This window comes from Mus caroli, chromosome 4, assembly GCF_900094665.2.
Source record: "Mus caroli chromosome 4, CAROLI_EIJ_v1.1, whole genome shotgun sequence".
Classification (NCBI taxonomy): domain Eukaryota; kingdom Metazoa; phylum Chordata; class Mammalia; order Rodentia; family Muridae; genus Mus; species Mus caroli.
Genome location: NC_034573.1, coordinates 97,111,502 through 97,134,377, shown reverse-complemented (window position 1 = coordinate 97,134,377; position 22,876 = coordinate 97,111,502). Strand labels below are relative to the sequence as shown.

Genomic DNA, 22,876 nt, shown 5'->3' with positions numbered 1-22,876 from the left:
CAGACTTTGCATATTATTAGCCTCACTTTCTCGGCATTCTCCAGGAAGATTCGATTTTTCTAGTTTCTGCCTTTCTTTGACACCAAGCTTTGTACCACTTTAGCTGTAACACCTTTCTTAATCTTTAAGCCATTCTGTTTATGTGTTTAGCTTTTATATTTGTGGTAATGTGCCTGTTTGATTTTATAAACTTAGAACTCTGTAAATACCTTTGATTCATCTCTTTTAGGGTGAAATGCCCTTTATTGGCATGTGCCATTGGGACCATGTAAAGGAAGATGGAAGACCACAGAAGCCTAAAAAGTAGATTCCAAGTAGGAAGGATGGGTCTGTCAGGAGAAAGCTTCCCCTGGGCCTTCTGCTAAAGCCCAATTCTTCATGCGTGAACGTATGTCACATGAAGGCAGATGTCCTGCAGGGACATCATCTCCTGGAGTTAGAGATAGAGTGGCTACTACATGTGAGTGCTGGGAACTGCGGGGGGGGGGGGGGGGGGGGGGGGGGCGGGGTTCTGGAAGATTAGGAAATGAGCTGAAGTAATAGTTGAAAGCATATCTAGACTTTATTAACATACAGTGCATATCGGGTAGAACCAGAATCGTATTTACAACTCTGTAATTTCTACTTACTCTAATATAAATGAAATATATATTTGGAAGTGTTGTAGCCAAACAGACAAACTAATACCTTCCCCCTATTTTTAACATGATACAACATGTATATATTTTACATATTTTCACATTTTTGTTAAATATACTTAAACACTTCTAAACAATAGTTCTGGTTAAGTTTAGAAAAGAATCCCTTCAGCAGTACTTGTCTTTCACTTTGGTTAAAAAAAAAAAAAAAACCAAGTGATTATGGCTCAGGTGGTGGTGACATGGTCACATTATTTACTACACAGAATTCATGTGAAATGTAGCTATGTACCAAGCAGTTACATGTGCAGTATACTAACGTTACAATTCACTCACCATCTGCCCAACTCCCTGGTGCCTGAAGGCAAGATTTCTAACTTGGGGTATGGCTCATTAGGGACATGCTCACATACTAACATACTGCTTCATACTCTCCTGAACCAGCAGGGACATAGACATCGAAGGACAAACTTTTATGGCGTAAAACCAACATTGACTTGTTAAGGGGTTTTCTTCTGAGTTTCTGACAGAGTTTCCACCCTTGAGGCAGGAGCTGAAAGTGCTGTGGGGCCGAACTCAGACCTAGGACACATCCAGACATCACGCAGACCTTCTTAATTACATCAGCCCTGATGCCTGCGACAGAAAGGAATACGTGCAGGCATATGAAATACATGCTATCAGAACAGTTAGGTGATTTCTAAAGACTGTTTACAAATGGGCTCTGCATACTAGTTTGGTAAGTATAGTGGAAGTCCAATGACATGGCCTCCTCCGATGCAATCCCAGACAGAGCACTACAGAGTTTCCAAATAAACTCTGGTCCTTTAAAACTAGAATATACAACACTACATCAAAGAACCTGCAACTTATGATTGGATATAAAATTAAACAACTTACTTGAAATCTAGATGTTCAACGAGCACATATCCATCTGTAGAAACAAAACTCACTTTACTAACCTGAGAGTTCTAGAGAAAATTCTTTAATATAAAGAAAACATTTCAACGTAAACTCACATTTGCCTTTGGAATTGCGACAGATCACTAAGTTTTGCTCAGTGGTGTCGATGACTTCCAGCTGTTCGCCAGGAGTTATTGGCAGATCAAACATTCCATTTCGTGAATTACTGGCACATGCTACAGCTCTGTTAATGACCAGGATTTCTTTGCCATACTAAAATGAGAAATTACTAGTAAGGGCATGCTTGCATGGTGGTTATAACAGAATTAATGAAGGGTATAATATAGTAACCTCAAAGTATAGGATACTAGATACATGGACAAAATAAATGATGGGGATATTACAGTGAAACTCCCTTAAAATAATAGTGACGTCCAAAATAAAACATCTGTCTAATGTGATTATATTTTGAAACTGTTTTCACATCCACTAATACATATTAGAACAAGTCCTGGTGGCTTAGAATATACCACAGTTGCTATACCATAACAACACAGGCACCTCCCAACTCAGGAAACATTTCACAGAGCGGTAGAGTTGACTTTCTGTTTCTGGATGATGCTCCATCCTCACCTTTATAGGGCACATGCATTTTACAATGGCAGTAGTTGGGTGTGAGGGGGAAAGACAAGCATTTGAGGAGCAGCAGCTTCTGACTGGAAATTCGGTTCCTAAACCCACAGGATATTTTCTTTCTGACGAGCTAGCCTCTACAAGTAATTCGTCTTGTCATGCACTGACCAGGAAAACAAAGCTGGGACAGGTAGCTTAGGTCATAGATGTCCTTTACCAGATTAGAATGGAATGTCTCCACTTATAGCTTCCTCCTCAGCTGGCTAAGGGTGCTCCCCCAAGCCCCTTGTGTTTACTAGGAATCCAAAATGGTTTCTTCAAATGCTATTCTGATGTAGGTCACCTCCATGTCTTTGTCCTCCTTACTGAACCCCCAGGCAGCTCCATGAGACTTTGTAAACGCACCCTGCTTCCATCTCTCCAGGCCTTACTCAAGCACACTCACTTCTTTTTCTACTTGAAATACTTATCCGCCAAAGACCCGTGACTGCCTTCAACAGATTACTGTTGCAAGTATACTAAACGTTTCTATGGTAGAATTTAGCAAACACACCAGCTTTTTTTTTTAAAAGAAGCTTCACCAGTGAAGTACACACTGTGTTTTCATTTGAGCTGGATTGAAATGGCATAATTTTTCCCTAAAGGTTACTAGAAGCCCACCTCAGGTAATTAAGAATAGACTTAAATTGCATAGAGAGATAGGATTTCTGTCCCATGTGGGATAGTCAAGGGAGAAAGTGCTAGCTGGAGTATAGGGTCTTTTCAATCAGAGGTTGCTATACTGTTGGTTTTGATCTAATCAAATAACATTATCACCTTGAGCCAAGCAGATGATAGCAGTGGTTAAGGGTTTATTTATGTAAAGTCCTATTTAGTTCACTTTCAAAATAGTGTGGGATGTGTATGAAGCCTGAGGTAGTGGCTCTGCTCAGCACATGGATGTGAAGACATAGAAGGTAGCTGTCTTGGAGCAGCTCACAGTGCTGTGTAATGAACTGCATAGATGTTGGTCCTTCGGGAAGCTGAAGAGCAAAACAATCCCTTTAATCAGAAGGTTTGAGCAGGTCTTTCTGGAATGAGAAGATGCCTCAGTTGGTTCTTGGTAAGTGAACAGGACAGGTGGAGAAAGTGAGGGGGCATGTCGGATGTGGGGTAGACCAAGTCTGCCTGGAGGTAGAGATGCAAGCTCTCTTAGAAACAAAACTATGAACGGTTTGTTGGTAAAGCAGAAAGAGCAGAGACAGAATGTGAGGAGAGAAAACAGGTTAGCTGTGGTCCTGACTTGAGAGAACTACCAAGAAACGTTTCTGGTAGAGCTTTGGCTTTCAGTGTGCTTCCTCTTTACAGAATTTGTCTCTCTTCACCTGCTGTCTAGTGCATGGATGGTGATAAAAATGTTTCCCAAATTCAGTTCTCACTTCAGCAGAATATGAATTCAAAAAGGACTACTTCAACTTGGGAGCCGTGGAAAATGCTCCATAGACTCTTAATAAAAGCTGTGAGTTTGAGATTCTGCTACCGTACTCCTCGAACACTACACGTACAGCATGCTGGGAACCGAAATATGGAAGTCTCTCCTTCCAACCAGTGCTGTACTAATGAGCTGAGGGAGCGAGGCTTGAATAGGTCCTTAAACAACACTGGAGAAGGTTTGTCAGATAGAATAGCAATATACAAGGGCATGTCAATATAGGAAAGTGTCAGACTTAGACAAAAGATCATGCCTTTATCTCAGAGTGGCTGAGACACCGCAAGCTGGTGGAATCTTCAGGAGTGAAGGTTTAATTGTCAGTGGTGTTCATTTTCTGTTCATTTGTACTTTCAAAAGAGAACATACCTGAAATCGTTCTCTGAAGAGTTTTTCTTCTTTTTCCATTCTATTCTTTTCTAATTTTTGCTTCTTAGTTCTGAAGAAATGTCTGGGAGAAAAACTGTCCAGAAATAACATGAATAGAGGTAAGTTTAGCATGACAAACACCCTGCATCCGTGAGGCTATGAACTCATCCTGCTTCAGGATAAACTCAGGTACAACTTTGTACAGGTATAATTTTATATATCTCTATACCTATACACACACATCTGTCTGTATACAACCCTCTACTAGAGCAAATTGTCATAACTTCTGAAAAAGGTAATATCAATTATTTTTCTGTTCAATACATACGTATGTATTTTTTAACCAGTGCTTCATACATACCAAGTGAGCATGGAATAAAATCAGCACCATATAGAGAGAACGGTTGGGTGCAGAAGGAGCAATGGAATAGGGAGAAAGAATGTGTTTTGTAGAATAGTAGGTGTATTATTTAGCTTTCTTTTTCTGTTGCAGTGAGATGACACCATGACTAAGGCACATGATAGGGAGGCAGTATTTATTTGGGTTTCCAGTTCCTGGGGGATTAGAGTCCATCATAGCGGGGACCTGGTGGGCACAGTACCTAGAACAGCAAACACCAAGCAGAGAACTAGAAATAACTGGAGTCTTTAAACTTTCAAAGGCCACCTAAACAGTGCCACCAACTGGAACAAAGTATTCAAATGCCTTAGACTGTGGGGAGACATTTATCATAAAACACCACAATAAGGTAACTGGTTTTGACAACATGTAATTTTGTATGCTTTCAGTGTAAATAAACAAGAGTTGGGGTGATGGACTGTACTTTTGAACTGTGGGTTAAAACAAACCTTTCTGTCTTAAGTTAGTTTGGGGAATATTTTATTATAGAAATAAGAAATGTGAGGAATATATGAACAGAATTAAGAATATACAGCAAGATGCAGTAAAAATGAGTGCGGTTAAGCAAATAAAATGAACAAATCTATAGCAGAAGCTATATTTGAAGACTCCTCCCTTCTCCTGCTTTATAAGTGGAGTTTGGTTCTACTTAGCCATTTCATACATGGACAGACAGGGTAATACCACACAAGTCCTATCAGTTGTAGTGAGAAGTGTCTCCTGTCTTGGGGTATGTCTTTCCAAGATTCTAGTCACAGCCACATTCATTGCAGATTACTGGGGAAGCATATGGCATTGTGTAGCAACCTGAGACCCTACTTGGTACCATCCCATCAGCTACAATGCACTTGACAGCTTGAGACTTTTACCACATATACACATCTCTGGACAAATCTGCATCATACTGCATATACCTCCTACTATGAATGACTATCAAATTTAGATCGTATTCGGTTAGACTTTACTTGCTTATGTTCTGCTACAGAAATGGAAAGGAAGATCTGGCCTGAACTGGCTTTGGGTACATGTGTGATGAAGACAACCATGTCCCTAAGTGAACTTTTAGGGGAGAAGCCCTTATTATTTTACACTCATCCCATAACTGGGCACACACAAAGTCAGGTGCATTGTGGGATGGAAATACATGATTATATTATCCAATCTAAGAAAATCACTCAAACTACATACCTGTGATCAACTGCATCCCCCTCTTAGATTTCCTATAAAGAAGCCCCAAACACCATCCTGTAGTCCTCGAGGTCTGCTCCTCTTACAGTGTAATCTAACCTATTCTAGCTCTTTGCTTTGAATAAATTTCCCTCAGTACTTTGCAGCATGTGTTGTTTTTTATTTCTTTATTGAATAAGAAGCCAAGAACCTGGAAATATCCCTCTTAGCCCCTGACCACTGGCAACAATACTATTCTCCATGTCTATTCTTGTAAAACATCCATCTGCATACCCATCACAGAGATATCTTTCTAAATTAATCATGCTCTGATGACACCCTTTAGGGCATTGAACTACCTACAGCAAATGCCAGTTCCATTAGCATTACACATGTTCCCTCCACATACAGTGTCTATTTAGGTCATGTATGCCTTTGAATATTCACCCATATTTTATACTTACTGGTGGAATAAGCTGTCAGTTAACTAATATGGAAAACACTTTACTTATTGATAGAATAGTTGTCCCAGAAACCATTATAAAAGGATCTAAGAAATTGATCCATTGCTCTTCAGAAACAATGATAGTCTCATTATTGCATTTTCTTTCCTTTTTTGTGTGCACATATGTTTATTATATAGTAATGTCTTCTTGGTTAACTATTCTCTTGATTAGAATAAAATTTTAAGGTTCTTTTTTATTGGATATTTTCTTTATTACATTTCAAATGTTATCCCCTTTCCCAGTTTTCCTCCTTCTCAGAAACACCCTATCACATCCTCCCTCCTCCTGCTCCTATGAGGGTGTTCCTCCACCCACCCACCCACTCCCACCTCTCTGCCCTTGATTCCCCTACACTGGGGCATCTATCGAGCCTTCAGACCAAGGACCTCTCCTCCCATTGACACATGACAAGGCAATCCCTGCTCTGATGACGTTCTAACTGTAGTCAGAACTAAATTTACACTGTAGCAAAGTCAGTTCTGGTTGACATGGTATTTAAGCTCTATCCTTCTGGAGGGATGCTTCCATGGCCTAAAAGACAAGAAATCTGTAGGTCCTTCATTGTTTGCTAGCAGCTACTGCCCATGCCTTTTTATTCCTCATTGATGGAGAGTAGGGAACAGGTTGGGGATGGGTGTTAGGAACTGTGTATTTATGCCTTTTATCTCCTCTCAGTTGTACTGTGAGGCAAGTGTTGCTAGTTCTCAGTTGCAGGTGAGGAACCTGAAAATCAAAGTTAAGGACTTGCCTAAGGTCCCCCAGCTGGCAAGAGGTGCAGAAATTGCGGTAGTGGAGTTGTGAGTGCATTTGTGTTCTTACCTTTTGGATCCCTGGCTGTCTTTCCCCCACTTTTTTCCTTTTGGTATCAAAAACTTAGTCTTCCAAGTTTTCACTTTATCCTCGTCACTGAGGAGAGAAATGTTTTGATCAAGTACATTAAGATTCAACTAGTAAACATTTACAGGCCCCCCACCCCCAGTGTTTTCTAGGTCAATGACCAAAGTAGTTTAAACATCATCTAGAAATCCATATCCCTACTCACAGCCAGGCCATGCAGTGAACATCCTATAGTTCTACTGTTGTGACTTCATTTACAAAAACAACGAGGCCACACTGGCCCACAGGACAAAACCGGTTGACCTCTCAGTGGCTCAAATTTGAGCTCACCAGAAACAAAATTGTAATCATACCTATCCATTCTTGTAATCCACTTGTAATCAGACCTGTCCTTTCTGAGCCTCGGGAGGTTTTTTTTGTTTTGTTTTTGTTTTTTTCCTAAAATGTGAATCCTACTAGTAAACTTGCAATTCACTAATAGCTGAGGATGCACCTCACCCTGGTAGGGATGGCTAACATCATCAACTGTGAATGCTTGTGAAAGTTCAGATTAGCATAACCATTATAAAAGTAAGTATGGAGGGTTTTGAAGAATTCAAAATGACCACATAACCCAGCTCTAGCACTCTTGGGCGTATCCCAAAGAATTCCCTGTCTACTAAAGTTATATTTGCACCTCTACATCCATTGCTCCAGTACTCACAATAACAAAGAATTAGAACCACATAGATATCTATGAACAGATGAGTGGATAATCAGAATATGGCATGGGGGCTGGAGGGACAGCTAAATAAGAGCATGTGCTGTCCTTACAAAGAACCCAGTGCAGTTCCTAGCTCACAACTTCATGTAATTTCAGCTCCAGGGGATCCAACACCTCTGGTCTCTGAGGTCGCCTGCACTTACATGTACATACTCACACACAGACACATTCACGTAAATAAATATAGTTCTTTTCTAAAATGTGGTACATATATACAATGAAATTTTAGCTGTAAATAAAAATGAAATTTGTGGGAAAATGGATAGGTCTGGAAAGTATAATATTAAATTAGGTGACAAAACCTATGTTCTCTCTCATGAGGATCCTAATTTGTGGTATTTACATGCATGCATATATATAAAAGTAACTTCCCTTCACCAGATATACTTGTCTCAGAGGCTTAGTGCTGAATAAGCTCATCCTTTCTAGTTCTTTCTGAATTCAGGCTGGCTGGTTCAACTCAGCTGTTCTGGCTCAAAACTCCTTTCCAAACTAACTGATTAAAACTGGCTTCTCTTGGCTTCTGATGAATTACTTTCTGCTTAGAAAATCTACCTCTGAATTCCACAAACTGAACTGCACTGACTGTATGAACTGAGTAGAACTCAAAGAAACTGCATGAATTCAATTGAACTCAATGCATTCAACTGAACTACATCCAATGACACTCAACTGAACTCAACTGCATTGCCTGAACTCAATTTACCTCCACTCATTGAACTTCCCTCTACCTCTAACTCACTCTGCACTGTTCTTTAAGTAGCTTCTCTTTCCTATCTGTTCATGTGCGAGTTGGGCATATCATATCTCTGACTCATTCTGTCAAATCTTACTCTGATTCATCACTTTGTCTGCCTCTCAATTAGATGTCACTTTCAAACATAACTGCTTCCTTCTACAAACTAACTTTACTTCTTCTGTTAGGGATTACAGGTGTCTAGTAAGGGCTTGTCTATATTCCAGCTGGATCATACTGTAATCCAGGGCATGTCTGCATTCTTGTTGGATCATATCTTTGGATGTGATTCCTTGCCAGAGCAGCCATGTTGCTAGATTAAAATTACTCTGCATGTATAGATAAGTTCAACAGTCTACAAAGGAGACTAAGAAGATAAAGAGGTGCTGAAGAAGGGGTGGGGCAAAAGACACATGTAACATGAAGGATGGAGGGGCTGCAGAGGAGGGTAAGGGAGCAGAGAGGAAGTTTTAAGAGGGGGTGGGGACATAGAGGTTGGAAGAGGTGGGTGGAGAGGGGATCTACTAAAACACACTTCAATAGAAAATGCTGTAAATGCTCTAATGGCATCAAATACTTTGTATGCTAGTTTTTAAAATAATAAAATAGGAGTTGGATAGATGGCTCAGTGACTTAAGAACCATCCGGTTATCTAAGGTGCTGACAAGCCTAAATACTTCAGTAACTCTGCACTAGGAAACCTTTAAACACAATGATACATATGTTAGAAAGCTTACATTTTCATAGATGCTATGTTTTGATTTCCTTTACATATGCAATCCTGGGAACTGAACTCTGGTCTTGGCACATGCAAGGCAAGCACTCTACCACTTAACTATATTTCAAACCTCAAACTTTGTGGCCCCGGTAGGTATTAAACTTGCTAGTCCCCAGCTTCAACCTCCATAGTAGCCAGGATTACAGGCCTCTGCCACCAAGCTGGCCTTTTCTTCAGATTCTGCTCAGAGGGTCCTTCAGGATATGAAGGTTCCAGCCCCTTCCAGTCATTGAAGCTGTACCTGAGAAGGCTTTTGTGAGGCCCTAGGACTTGCTGGGGATCTTGCACGCCTCTCTTCTCATCATCTGTTACCTTTGAAGCCTAGAAGATAGCTCTAGAAACTACTTCCTTTTCTAAGGGCCTCATGTTCACTCATTGATGGTTTCCGTATGAGCTCCCAGGAGGAGGAACTCTGACCTAGTCCCAGTGGATCTGCTATAAGCTCTGCACAATACCAGGCACAGAACAGGGTTTAGTGTGAGCTTGTGCATGAAATTTGAAGGGAGCTAGAGCAGGAGAGCAGGTGCAGGCTGGGCAGACACCCTCTCCCATGCTTAGTTTCTTTACTAAAACAATATATCCAAGTCTTTGAAGTTTTTGAAGCAGTAGAAAGGAAGAAGAAATAGAAAATGCAGCCTCTCCCACAATGTCATTAGGATAGAAGCAACCACAAAAGAGAAGTGAGAACCTGGAAACAGACCGTCAAAAGTGCTGGGACACTTGATTTAACAAATTGGCATTGCAAATTGCTGGGGAAAATAAGAGACATTTCTCTGTATAGAAGAAAACAACTGGCTGTCACTTATTAAAAAAAAAAAACTCAATTCACGCGATACTTGATGTGCCCTGGTGGTCTAGGGGTTAGGACTCAACACTCTCACCACTGAGGCTCTGATTCAATCCCTAGTCAGGGAAGAAACCTTCTTTTGAAAACAAACACAACCCCCTAAAAAAATCTCAGTTCGGGTGGATCTAAGGAAGGGTTTAGTTTAAAAGGCAAAGCTGCAACTTTTAGAAGAGAATATAGGAGAATGTTGAGCAAGCTAGGAGAAAGTTCTCTAAAAGATATAGAAAGCAATAATAAAAAGTAATTTAAAGGATACATTAAGAATTTGAATTTCGGGCTGGTGAGATGGCTCAGTGGGTAAGAGCACCCGACTGCTCTTCCGAAGGTCCAGAGTTCAAATCCCAGCAACCACATGGTGGCTCACAATCATCCATAACGAGATATGGCGCCCTCTTCTGGAGTGTCTGAAGACAGCTACAGTGTACTTACATATAATAAATAAATAAATCTTAAAAAAAAAAGAATTTGAATTTCTATTCTTTGGAAGACTAGAAAGGAAGTCAAGAATGCTATCCAACAGGTGGAGAATATGTAGTAATAAATGGCACGAGAGAGGAAAAGAGTTGTATCCAAAATGAATTGTTTTAAAACCTAAGAAGAAGAAAAATACCGACACCACCACAGAAAAGCAGTCAAATGATATGAAACGAGTAGAGGAGCGACGGAGTGTGAGTAACTGCACTGAAGCGTGAAGTGATGCGAAGTACTATGATGTGAGACTATTTACAGACACCAATGTGGCAAAAATGTCTTCTTTTTGTTCTGTGTGTTATGTGGGAACCAGGGCAAACCCTACATGCTGGAACGGCACTGTGAATTTGTATCCCATGTTTGGTCTGTATTTCTTCTTCCAAGTACATGAGGATACCAGGAATCAATATCTGTGGAAGTACTGATCGCACATGCACAATCACTCAGGAACTAAATGCCTACCAAGAGAATGGATTAATGTGGCAATATGCATACTGGAATATTAATCAAAGAGCAGGAAAAATGAAGGAAGCATGGCAGCAAAGCAGTAGAACTGAGTAAAACCAAAGCTACAGAATTCAGTATAACGGATGAAATCATTTTTACAATGAAACAGTAATTTTGTCATCTATAATTTGATAATATTTTTTTTGTTTGTTTTGAACAAGAAAAGCACAAAAGCAGAAAAGGCACTCACCCTGGAGGAAACCAGTGTGCAGGTGAGGGGTGAGCAGGTGAGCAGATGGGGGTGTGCAGGTGAGAAAATGGGGATGAGCAGGTGAGGGGTGAGCAGGTGAGGAGTATGCAGGTGAGGGGGTGAGCAGTTGAGCAGATGGGGGTGAGCAGGTGAGAAGATGGGGGTGAGCAGGTGAGAAGATGGGGGTGAGCAGGTGAGGGGTGAGCAGGTGAGGAGTATGCAGGTGAGGGGGTGAGCAGGTGAGAAGATGGGGGTGAGCAGGTGAGAAGATGGGGATGAGCAGGTGAGGGGTGAGCAGGTGAGGGGTGAGCAGGTGAGGGGTGAGCAGGTGAGGGGGTGAGCAGGTGAGAAGATGGGGGTGAGCAGGTGAGAAGATGGGGATGAGCAGGTGAGGGGTGAGCAGGTGAGGGGTGATCAGGTGAGGGGTGAGCAGGTTGGGGTATGTGTACAGGTTGGGGGACATGCAGGTGGGGCGTGTGCAGGTGGGAGGGTGAGCGGGTGTGGGATGAGCATATGGTGATGAGGATAGTATTGGTCATATTCTACTTCTTGTTCAATAGATATGGGCTGGCTGGTTTTATTGTGCTTTATAATGTACTGTTACAAATAGAATTTATTTTTCAAGGAAAAAGTTTTATTAATTTAACTTGGTATTACAGGGCTGTTGTCTAAAAATTCCAGGGCCACCTTCCAATCTCATACCATGTGACATCTACTTATGCTCCGATTATATGCCTTATGCTCCAACAAACCTGGGGAACCACACCTGTAATTTGAGCAGCTTGGGTATCTAAGGCAGAAAGATCCCAAGTTCAAGGCAAGCTTGGGCAATTTGGCAAAATCCTGAATAAAATAAAATAACATAAAATAACAAGGGCTATGTAGCATGCTTCCCACATACCTGCATCTCTTTCAAAATATTCTTGTCCAACACAACCAAATTCTAGTGCATAATTGGAGAGAAATTGTTCCTTCTCTAAGATATGTATCATATCTTGTTTGTGAATTACTTTACACCCAATATCTGGCACTGAGGACACTATCAGTAAGTGTTAGTTGAATGAATTAATAGCACTGGAAGACTTGAAGGTTTGGAATATTGGACAGTTTTGGAGTTCAAGGAACTCCCAGTAGTGTGGAGTGGGGCGGGGCGGGGCGGGTGCAGAGGCTGAGGGTTGCAGGGGGCAGTGTGGATGGCATTTTGAGAATGATGGTTAGGTAAGTACTGAATGTTTAAAGCTGATGGAGTGTAGATTTTGTGACATGACTGCATTTGTTAACTAGTAAAATGGCCACTTGTGGACTTAGGGAAATCTCTTTAAGAAGCAACACAGGTGGTAGTCGTGGTCATATGGTGAGGGAGGGGAAGTGAGAAGTGTCAGAGACATTAGAACAAAGCCTTGGGATGGCAGGCAGGAAAACTGAGGAAATCCGGGATCAAACCTAGGGGCAACTGTGTTTCTAATCACTACCATAGAGATTAGAAGACAGATTTGGATAAGAGAAAACTGTATTCCGTATTATTACAAACCTCCTGAGCTTAGGGCATATGGCTCTCAAGGCTTCCTGGAACTCAGAAAAATTAATCTGGCCTTAAAATTTAACTTTTGATATTTTGGTTATAATTCTTGGGGTAGTGGAGAAAACACTAAAAAATATACAGGAGGGAAGACTGGGGTATCACACCTCTAATTCAAGCTACTTGGTAATCTAACGCAGGAAAATCCCAAGTTCAAAGCCAGCTTTGGCAACTTAGCAAAGCCTTGAATAAAATAAAATACTTAAAGTGAAAGGACTCGGGCACTGTGCAGTGCCTGCCTAGAGAGGGCAGTGTGCAGTGCCTGCCTTGCATACAGGAGGCCTTATAACAATCCTCAGTCCTGCCAAAAAGAAACACAAAGGATGTTTGACGGGATAATAGAACTGTTATAGGGGCATCTGAACAGTTGCGACTTAAGGCATGGGTGGGAGAAGAAACCTCACATACAAAGTTTAAGACAAGCAAGAGAAGGAATGGGAACCATTCCATGGAAACACGGGGACAACAGGATGTGTTGTCCCTGTAAAGATTGCATGACCAGAATTTTAAAACACTGTAGAAAAACTCAATTATGGTATGGTCTTAAGAATATCTCTTGGTTTAACAACAGCTTTTTAGTAGCTTTACCAAGACAGCATGAGTCCCTGCCCAGTGATCAGGGTCAGGTGACTGAAAACGAGAGGTCCCCATCACTAGCTGTTGGGTGGAGAATGAACGGTTGGAGGACAGGCAGCAACTGGGAGGGGCCCTGAGTCTGATTATGGCTTCCTTTCTAGAGATAATAGAGATAGTGGTTTAGTCCTTGAAAACTGTCCTATCAAACAGCCTTGCTACCCGGCACTTTTCAGTATACACAAAAGATTACTATTTGAATGTGCTGAAATTTTCGAGACTCAAAGATAAGAAACACAGACTCCGAAGCTCCAATGCCTGTGGCTTGGTACCACGGCTGGGCCACCACTGGGAACACTCATTGTTTTCCCTTCAGATCACAAGGAATAGCACCTCTGTCAGCATCTGCCACTCTGACTGTCTTTAGCAAAGCATCAGGCCATGGTTGTGCCCCCAGGGATGACCAGTGAAGTGAACTGGCTTACTTTGGTTCTTTCTCACGTGTATCCACATCATCGTAGATGATACCATCCTGAGAACCATCCTGAGACCTAGGTCCTAGGGCACAGACAGGATCAAAAAAATTATTAGGTATGCATCGTACACCTCTGGCTTTCCAAATTATACACAATGACCTAATTATCCCAATGTGTCCTCAAGCCTTTTATCTGATTACATAGACGGGCTGGAGCAGAATGAGTCTCTCGTGGGGAAGAAACACAACTGAGGGAATAAAACGCAGTGAGCTCGCTGAGCATCTGACCTGTATATGTATTTACATCAATTTGATTTCATCGAATTGTAAGTTGTACCATTTTCTGGAACTGAAAAATGATTTATATTGCTAGAACTTTGAGGGGACTTTTCATAATACCCATTGGAGGGGAAATGGGAATGTATTGCTGGTCTCTGCCTACCATACACACACACACACACACACACACGTTTCCTTATTTCACACCAGTAGTTTGAAGCAATTGTTTCTTTAGAATGCTATTGTATTACATTGAATCTGAGTTAGCATATAATGATAATTAGTTATTTCTAGCTTGTAATGCTCATGCTACCGTGCAACATAGACTTCTATGATTTTTAAGTGATTCACCATTTGAAAAAGTCTGGGACACTTTGATATATTCACAATTCATTTTCCAGTATTCATTATTACTCTTAGCTTTGCTAATTTCTCACAGTACCTTTAAGCTTTGGCTGGGGGGTATATAGATTCAACAGCCCTTATTTAAGTGCTTTGGGACAGAAAGTTTCAGACATCAAGTCTTTTTGGATTTTACAGTGTTTGTACATACATAGCGGGAAATATACAGATTATATCTTGGAAGTAGAAGTCAAATGGAAACTTGAAACTAGTTAATAGTTTATATACACTTGCTACACGTATTCTAATAGTAACTTCATACAATATTTTACTGTGCCTGCTATGTCACATGGAGTCAGATGTAGAAATTTTCAATTCTGTCAGCAATAAAAATTTTTTCAGATTTTGGTTTGTGGTATTGGGGATTAGAAGTAATCCATCTGTAAGATGAATTCCTATTCCAAGTTGCCTTTTAAGTTTTTTATGACAATATTTGAGAGAGCTGCAATTTTATCAGGTCTATATAACCTTTGCTATTTACTTCGGTAGCTTATAATTCTGAAATCTAATCACAGTTGTTGATGAAAGTAACTATATTCCTAGTGCCCATGAACAAAAACCATGAACAAAATCCCACAGATCTTGTTTATTGGTAAGTTCCATGTCCTGGATATGTATTGAGAGCATCCTATGTGTCAGGCACTGTGATAACTTAGACAACCAGTGACCCATTTTTAGTCAGCTACTGTGTGGACTGCAGCATGCTTATACTCAACTTATCATGTCTTAGCCTTGCTAACAAATCCACTAGAGCTGTGCAGATCAATGCAGAATGCCTAACTTCATAGTCAGAGACACTCGGGAACAAACCCCCATCACAAAGTATGGCTATGGGTCCTAGAAGCCTCCTAAAAAGAGAGTAACATCTATTTATGGAAATGCCAGAAAAAGTTTTCTCATCGCTCCAAAGCAGGAAGTACTGCTGTTGGAGATATCTTCTTTCATTCTGATGGGTCCATTTTTTTTTTCATTGGGAAACCACCATTCTTCCCCTGCCCCTTAATACACCAGTCCTGAAGACAGCAATACTGGTGGACAACAGCAAGCAAATGATACTTACCTAAGTCAGGCAGTGACACGGAAAATCCATTGCTAAGGAGGAAAAGACAAAAAAGGTCAAGGAAAAAAAGTCATGCTCATGAACAGACAAATTCCAGATGCCATCCTATTGGCAGGTGCCTGGCCCAGATGACATCCTATTGGCAGGTACCTGCCTGGTCCAGATGTCATCATCCTGATGGCAAGTATCTGGTCCAGATGGTACTTCCAGGCCAGTCTGTCAAGTGAGACTCTTGCAGCTCTGTTTTGATTGTCCATACCCCATTCCAAATGAGCGTATCCATCCCTGTGGACTGCCAGTAACTCACTTCCTACCTACCTAACCAACTATCCACCCAGGCTGCCTAGACCTGCATCCACAGAACCCACAACTATCTGTTAGTCTTCTAAGAGACAGTCAGATGTACTAAATGACCACGAGGAATGCAAAAGAACAGGGTACAGATAAATCCATAGGTCCTCTGCATACACTGCATCCTGTCTGTTTCTTAAGCCAAAGGAAGACTTGCACAGAGAAATCCCTGTCAGGCGGAAATGTAAGACGGCAACCTGCCAAGTGGGAGAGACCATGGAGTATAGATAGATTTGGTTCTTGTCTCTCGTTGCTAAGGAGGTCACATGGAAAGAGATGCGTGTTAGGAAAGAAGGGAGGGAGACAGAGACACAGATAGGCCTGTGCCTTTGCAGCCTTTAATTTCAAGCCAATACTATAGGTGTTTTTGTATTAGCCACAAGCCAGGCTCTTATGTGGGATGATTGGATACAGTTTCTGTCCTGAAGGGAGATAGAAAATAAAGTAACAGTGCTCTGTGCTGTGATGAGAACTGCAGAACCCACATTCATGTCTGGTTGGATGTCTTGGGAGATCTAGCTCCAGCAGACCGCTGAGCTTAAAATCACAAAACTGCAAGAGTTTATAACTGGGAAGAACTTGAGAGAAGAATAGCTTCATCCTATCTGAGTGCAGATGATTACTTGGCAAATTGCCCTCACAGAGGGCAGATCTAGACCTGTCAGTCGGTATTGATGTTGTGGAGAAAGAAATGTCTCCAGAGACTGCACAGTCCCCCTTCCACTGCGCCCACAAGGGAGCCAAGTCCTATAAGCACAAATGGAAGAAACTCCTCTCTCTTTCACTGTTTGTGGATTTGGAACCTTCCCAGAGGCTAAGAGTGGAGGTTACATGAGGAGATGGAGGAGGGGGGTTCTAAGTCCAAGATCTTGAGATGCACAAACCTCATGCAGGTAACCCATGTCCACATCACAAGCACACTGCTGCTAACAAGGGAGACAAAGTGAATCTGGACAGGTACACACGTCAGACCACTGGAGGTTGTGTCGCCAAGAGAGCACAAAACGATGTAAACACTAACATCATATTTAGTGCTAGTGACCCAAGATGTCAAAGATGACAGCACATTTTCCATTCTGGATCTTGCTTGCTTATTCTGGTAATTTTTTTCTCCTCACTAGTTTCTTAGGGTATCATGTAATCGGGGCCTTTATAGTTGTAGGTTCTGATTCTCTTGTCACTGGTGCTGAGAATTGGATGTACAACAGCATCCTATGTGTCTTCAAGGCCAGTGTTGCTGATGGCATCTGGGAGAAAGGCTAAAGGGGACAGCTTACCTGACAATTTCTTTTGACTTGGTTTTCTTCATTCCGAACATTACGTTTTCTTTCCTGAAGATCTGCTGCAGTCTTCTCAGTGCTGTCCTCCCAGCTACTCTAAGAGGAAACATGGAGCATTTGAGAGAGTACTAGAAGTCAGAGACAATGCTCTTGGATAACTATGGATCAGAGACTTCAGGCTCACGTCCGCAGGAAGGAAGCACAAGGAAATGCCTCAGCGAGTACGAGTGAAGTCTGCTGAGATTCTGCTGAGATATAAAGTGTATCTGAGGCAACCACGAATAGAGTGATTATAGTGTGTACAAACATTCATCTACCACAAATAGTGTGCATTTTTTTGGGAGGTAGAGATTATGAAGCAAAATCTTGCTTTCCCAGGGAGAAAAATAACCTAGGGAAATACTCCCTCTACATGGTACTGGAGATACATCAGCGGAATTACTGACTCCTGAAATTGCCATCCCTGATTTGTAACATACTCTTCAGTAACTGAGTGAACAGCTGTGGTGACATGCTCACGAGCCATCTGATGAAATTTTTCTAAACATCCTTTTGGCTTCGGGGGATGGAGACGAAAGGGAATTCACCCACATAACCTGCCAGGATCCCTGCGCCCTTTGTCCCCAGACTCATCGCTGTTGAACATTCTGTTTTTCTTTTTCTGGCTGCTTATAATTAAACTTGGCCAATGCTGCTCATTTGAACAAACGTTGTTTGCAACATTAGTGGGTAAATCCCAGAGTCTGACTAACTCACAAAGACAAGGGCGGAGTTAAAGTTTGTGCTTTGTTCCTGGGAAACCAACTACAAAGTCAAGGCAAAGTCTATTGTTATTTACGTTTTGTGTCTCAACTAATTCTTAACACATATTATAAAAGTTCCCTACTCTAGAAAATGGACATTTTGCTCAAAGGAGAGAGCAATGAATCTTCAATATTATGGCGTGTGATTGTACACAGTGGTGAATATGCTGCCGACTGATAGTGCCATATTTCAATAGCTTAGCATCCCTCTGTGTAATCTTCCATCCACAATGGTGGTGGGACATGGGGCCATGTCTTAAATCCTGGCTTCCTGGGTAAACAGGAAACACCCTCAGCCTACAGTCCAGGAAAGACACTCACTCTGTTTTAGGATCATCGTTCTTTGCTTTGTAGATATCTTCATACATTTCTTCACTATTTTCTTCTGAAATTAAAACACACAGAGAAATGAATGAATACCTATGAGCTGCCAAGTACTTTCAACTTTATTTAGTTAAGGGGTTTTGTTGAAATTATGCAAGTTTCCCTAAGCATGTGGTAAAAAAATTCATAAACTTATATATAAAGGTTTTTACAAATGAGAAAAATTAGGTCTATCTTTTGCCTCTGATTCCATATGGGAATCTGGCTCAGCCAAAGAAAGCTATTTCTTAACAATTCCCTTTTACTCTCCTTCCTTCCCAGGGTTAGTGAGGGACAGCATGCTAAATACTGGGGAAGGAAGGGCACCCACGCATGGTGAAGAATATCTTCCTTTGCCCCAGTGTAACACATACGCTTGCTACACATAGGTGGATGCTGAGTGTAGCCTGGAAACCGAGTCTAAAGGAAACAGTATTGGATTCAAAGAATAAATGTTAAGATTTCAAACTTGACTGGAACACAGTGTGCATGCAGAGTTCCTCAGCTTCTTTGTACTTTTGTTCTCTCACGAAAGGTATTAGGTTTAATGTTCTCTGAGGTTGTTTCTCATATCAAATTTCTGGATTCTAAGGAGGATGCCTGAAATAGTATTTGATTAGTTGGTGTGTGTGTGTGTGTGTGTGTGTGTGTGTGTGTGTTATATTACAGGTAGAGAGTGTCTCATTCTTTAGCCCAGGTTATCCTGGAACTCCCTGAGTAAGTCTAATCAGAAAATGGGAAAGAAGGTAGGAGAAAGGGTAGGGAAAGGAGGGATGGGTAATTAAAACTATAGATTTTCTTTTTTAAAAAGAGGATATGGAAACTTGCTATTTTATATTAGAAAATATTACCTAAAAACAAAGTTGGAATGGAGGTATCATCTGGATTTAGAATAGCCCCAAGAGGCTCATATATTTGATTGCTTAGTCACCAAGGAGTGGAACTGTTTTGGAAGGAGGCATGGCCTTGTTGGAAGAGGTGTGTCACTTGGAGTGGACTTTGGGGTTTCAAAATGCCATGCCAGTCTCAGTACTCCCCTGCTCCCCAGATGCTGTCTCTGTCTCAGTTTCTCTCTCTTCACTCTCTCCCTCCTTCCCTCCCTCTCCCTTCTCCTCTCCCTCCTCCTACTACTGCCTTTGGATCTGGGATCCAAAGCTACAGCTCCAGTGCCATGCATGTCTGCTTCCTGCCCTGATGATCAAGGACTAACTCTCTAAAACTGTAAGCAAGACCCCAGTCAAATGCTTTCTTTTATGAGAGTTGCCTTGGCCATGGTGTCTCTTCAAAGCAATAGAACAGTAACTAGACATCCTATATGGGTGGGTAATGCTTTTCCCAAAAGTCATGGGTTAGTGAACAAAAATTATCAGTGCCAGATATGAGATACCTCAGAGTTCTCAAGACAGTACAAGGTAATTTCATTGTGCTTGGCTGTCCAATGGAAGTTGGTGGTAAAACTCTATCTCCCGAAGACACCACACTTTTGGTCATGACAGAGGAATCAAGCTAAATCTGAGATACTTTCCCATCACTGTCTAGCTTTGTGGTGCCAGAAGGTGCTCTGTAGCCTACTGATGGGGAAACCTCATCAATAGTGTTCCAGCTGTGAATCCTGTAAGCTACAATATGCCCTGCTGGGCCTATCAAACCCTCTAGTTTAATAGTGGCATGATGGGTATGGTGGTAACTTACCACTTTCTGATTGGTTTTCATGCCTACTTCTCAAGAAGAAATTCATATCTGGTTCTGTAAGCCTGGTACAGAGCAGATGCATGGGGGCTAGGGAAAATGGTGTTATTTTTTAAAAATATATTATTTTATGTGTATTTTTACTCTGTACTATATGTGTGCCTAGTACCCATGGAAGCCAGAAGAGGACATGATAGCCTGGAATTAGAATTACAGATGGTTGTGAGCTGCCAGATGGGTGTTGGGAATTGAACTTGGGTTCTCTGGAAGAGCAATAAGTTTTCTTATTTACTAAGCCATCTCCAGCCCTATTATTTGTTGTTGTTGTTGCTGCTGCTGTTACTGCTAAGTGATCATATTCACAAATTGCTACCTAGATACTTGAGCTTAGATCTGCAGATTAGACCGACACACAGCCGTCATCAGAGGAACATCTTCTAGGGGTAGGTAACTCACAGTGTAAAGCCCGATAACTGGTCAAAGCACCCAAATTTAGTGGTAGTCGAGGGCTTGGCTCTAAATGAGACAGCTGGATCACTGCCTACAAGGCCTATGGAACACTGTGGATAATAGAACTGAGATACTGTAAGAGATGTGTGCCCCAAAGACATCTTCTGGATGTGACATGACCATTGTCCACATAACTACAGCTGTGGTTATCACCATTCATCTGCTGAAGATTGGACCCATGGTATCTCATCAAGGGCAGGGGACCCACAGAACACTCCACTTCCTTGATGGACTACTAGTTTTGCAGGGAGGGTGTGTTGTTTTCTTCCATGGCATAGCCACTCATAAGCTGACCTTGCTCTAGTGAGTAACCTACTAGCTATGCTCTGGTAAGAAACCCAAATGCAGTGGTTCACACGCAAAAAGAAGGCATGGAAGTGAAAGGGGCTTGAAGGGGAGAAAAGCTTCAGTGGGGGAGAAAGGAGGATGAAAAGGTATGAAAACAACTAAAGTTCTTGGAAATGTTCGAAAGTGTCAAGAATAAAGATGAAACAAAGCTGATAAGAGCCACTTGAGGTATCCCAGGAAGGCCAGTGTTACTTTAGTTGGGGGTAGGCATCTGCAAACACATTTTGGTTGGCATTTGTGGAAGTAGAGAAGAGTCAACATGGAAGCCTCTCAAAGGGAGAACTGAATATAGTGTGGAATATAGATGGAGTCGCACTGATGCTGTGGAGAGGACCAGGCCATTCAAAGCCATTAGGCCATGTTGATATTGCTATTAAAAGCACTGGGAAGTTGGAGCTACATACTTAGATTGTAGAGGACCCAAGTTTGGCTTCCACACACTCATATCAGGTGGTTAATAACATGCCTGAAAATCCACCTTCAGAGAATGCAACACATAGGCACATACCCGCAAGCCCTCACATACACATAATTACAATCTACTAGTTGTAGGAAGCCCCGATGATATTTTAAATAAAAACTGCACATCACTCGTCAGACTTGTGCTTTGAAGACGCCCCAGAGAGATGCTGTTTCATGTGAAATTGCTTTCAGTCACAAGAACACTGCTCCGGCCTCTTAAGCGTATGCCTTGGGACCACCATTCTCTTCGCTTACTATCTCACCACCCAGTTTCTAACCATTGAAAATGTGCCCAAGTAAAAGGCTGAGGTCACTGCTCGGCCTCAGGAGCACTCTGCTGTTTCCAACCAGCACTTACCACTGTCTGAGGTGAATGAGCTGGAGAAGTCCCACTTTCGTCTGTAGAGAAAGATAGAAAGATCATCAGCCTACTGCGCCTCCACAGTCTCACTGGATTCATCCTGCTGGAAGGGCAGAATACACTTACACATCTTCTCTGGAGCACTCCACATCATCATACGTCTTCTCTGAAGAGGAGCTTGACCTAATGGTGCTGGGACTTGGCGTTTCTTTTGTCACCTCCAAAGCCTCCACATACCCACCTGTAAGGGCAATGGAGAACCCCGAGACAGTTGTCATTAGCTATTAGAGACACAGCTGCACTCATCCCTGGCAATGGAGCAGCAGCAGGCAAAGGCAGAGTAAAGGTGATGAAACTGGACTGCCACCTTGGCATGTGTTGGTTGGAGCAAGAGATGGGCCCCGAACCCCTGGCTCAAAAGAGATACTGCTAGGTTCTAAAATTTCAGGAGGTGGAGCCTGGTTAGAGGAATGAGGTCAGTAAGGGGCACCCTTTAAAGGCTAACCCTATCCCTTCTTCCTCTCTGCTTCATGTCAACCATGACCCGCTTCCTCTTCCACATGCCTCCATGCTACGATGCTGTGTTCTATCATAGACCTAAAAGTGGTTAGAGCCAAAGACTATAGAGTAAAACTATGAGTTAACCCCACCCTTGCCTCTCTTCTGTTGTCTGTTTAGTTACAGCAGTGAGACTGGCAGCATGGTCTGCACGGTCTTGGATAAGCCACTGGCTGAGCCTGTTGCAACTCCTGGAAGCTGGGGTAATAAGAACAGGCCCTGCTGTGTGACTATGCAAGAATCCAGTGTATACACACAATGAATGCTAATTCCCTGGCACACCAAAGCTCTTCCCCAGTGAAATGCCACTTCTGACCTTCTGTGTTGAAGTCCTTCAGCCCTGGATATTTTTCTCTACCATCAAAATGGCACTTCTAGTCTTTTTGGTAGGTTTGTTTTGTGGTTTTTTGTTTTTATTTTTTTAGTTTTAGTTTTTTCAGAATGGCTAAGATCAAAAATTCAGGTGACAGCAGATGCTGGCGAGAATGTGGAGAAAGAGGAACACTCCTCCATTGTTGGTGGGATTGCAAGCTTGTACAACCACTGTGGAAATCAGTCTGGCGGTTCCTC

General features: G+C 41.9%; 1 protein-coding gene across 2 annotated transcripts in view; it reads right to left on the bottom strand.

The window, feature by feature from the left end:
• Positions 1–543: 543 nt before the first annotated feature.
• The window catches only part of Fyb2 (FYN binding protein 2), a 107,718-nt gene continuing 85,385 nt past the window's right edge, over positions 544–22,876 (bottom strand). For both annotated transcript variants that reach the window (XM_021159645.1, XM_029476298.1), the window contains 11 exons: positions 21,875–21,989; positions 21,746–21,786; positions 18,337–18,400; positions 17,210–17,308; positions 15,582–15,613; positions 13,851–13,923; positions 6,904–6,990; positions 4,012–4,105; positions 1,658–1,814; positions 1,539–1,572; positions 544–1,274 (listed from right to left, as the gene is read on the bottom strand). In XM_021159645.1, coding sequence (XP_021015304.1) covers positions 1,262–1,274; positions 1,539–1,572; positions 1,658–1,814; positions 4,012–4,105; positions 6,904–6,990; positions 13,851–13,923; positions 15,582–15,613; positions 17,210–17,308; positions 18,337–18,400; positions 21,746–21,786; positions 21,875–21,989 — 809 coding nt within the window. In that variant the 3' untranslated portion in view covers positions 544–1,261. The remainder of the gene's footprint in view (positions 1,275–1,538; positions 1,573–1,657; positions 1,815–4,011; positions 4,106–6,903; positions 6,991–13,850; positions 13,924–15,581; positions 15,614–17,209; positions 17,309–18,336; positions 18,401–21,745; positions 21,787–21,874; positions 21,990–22,876) is intronic.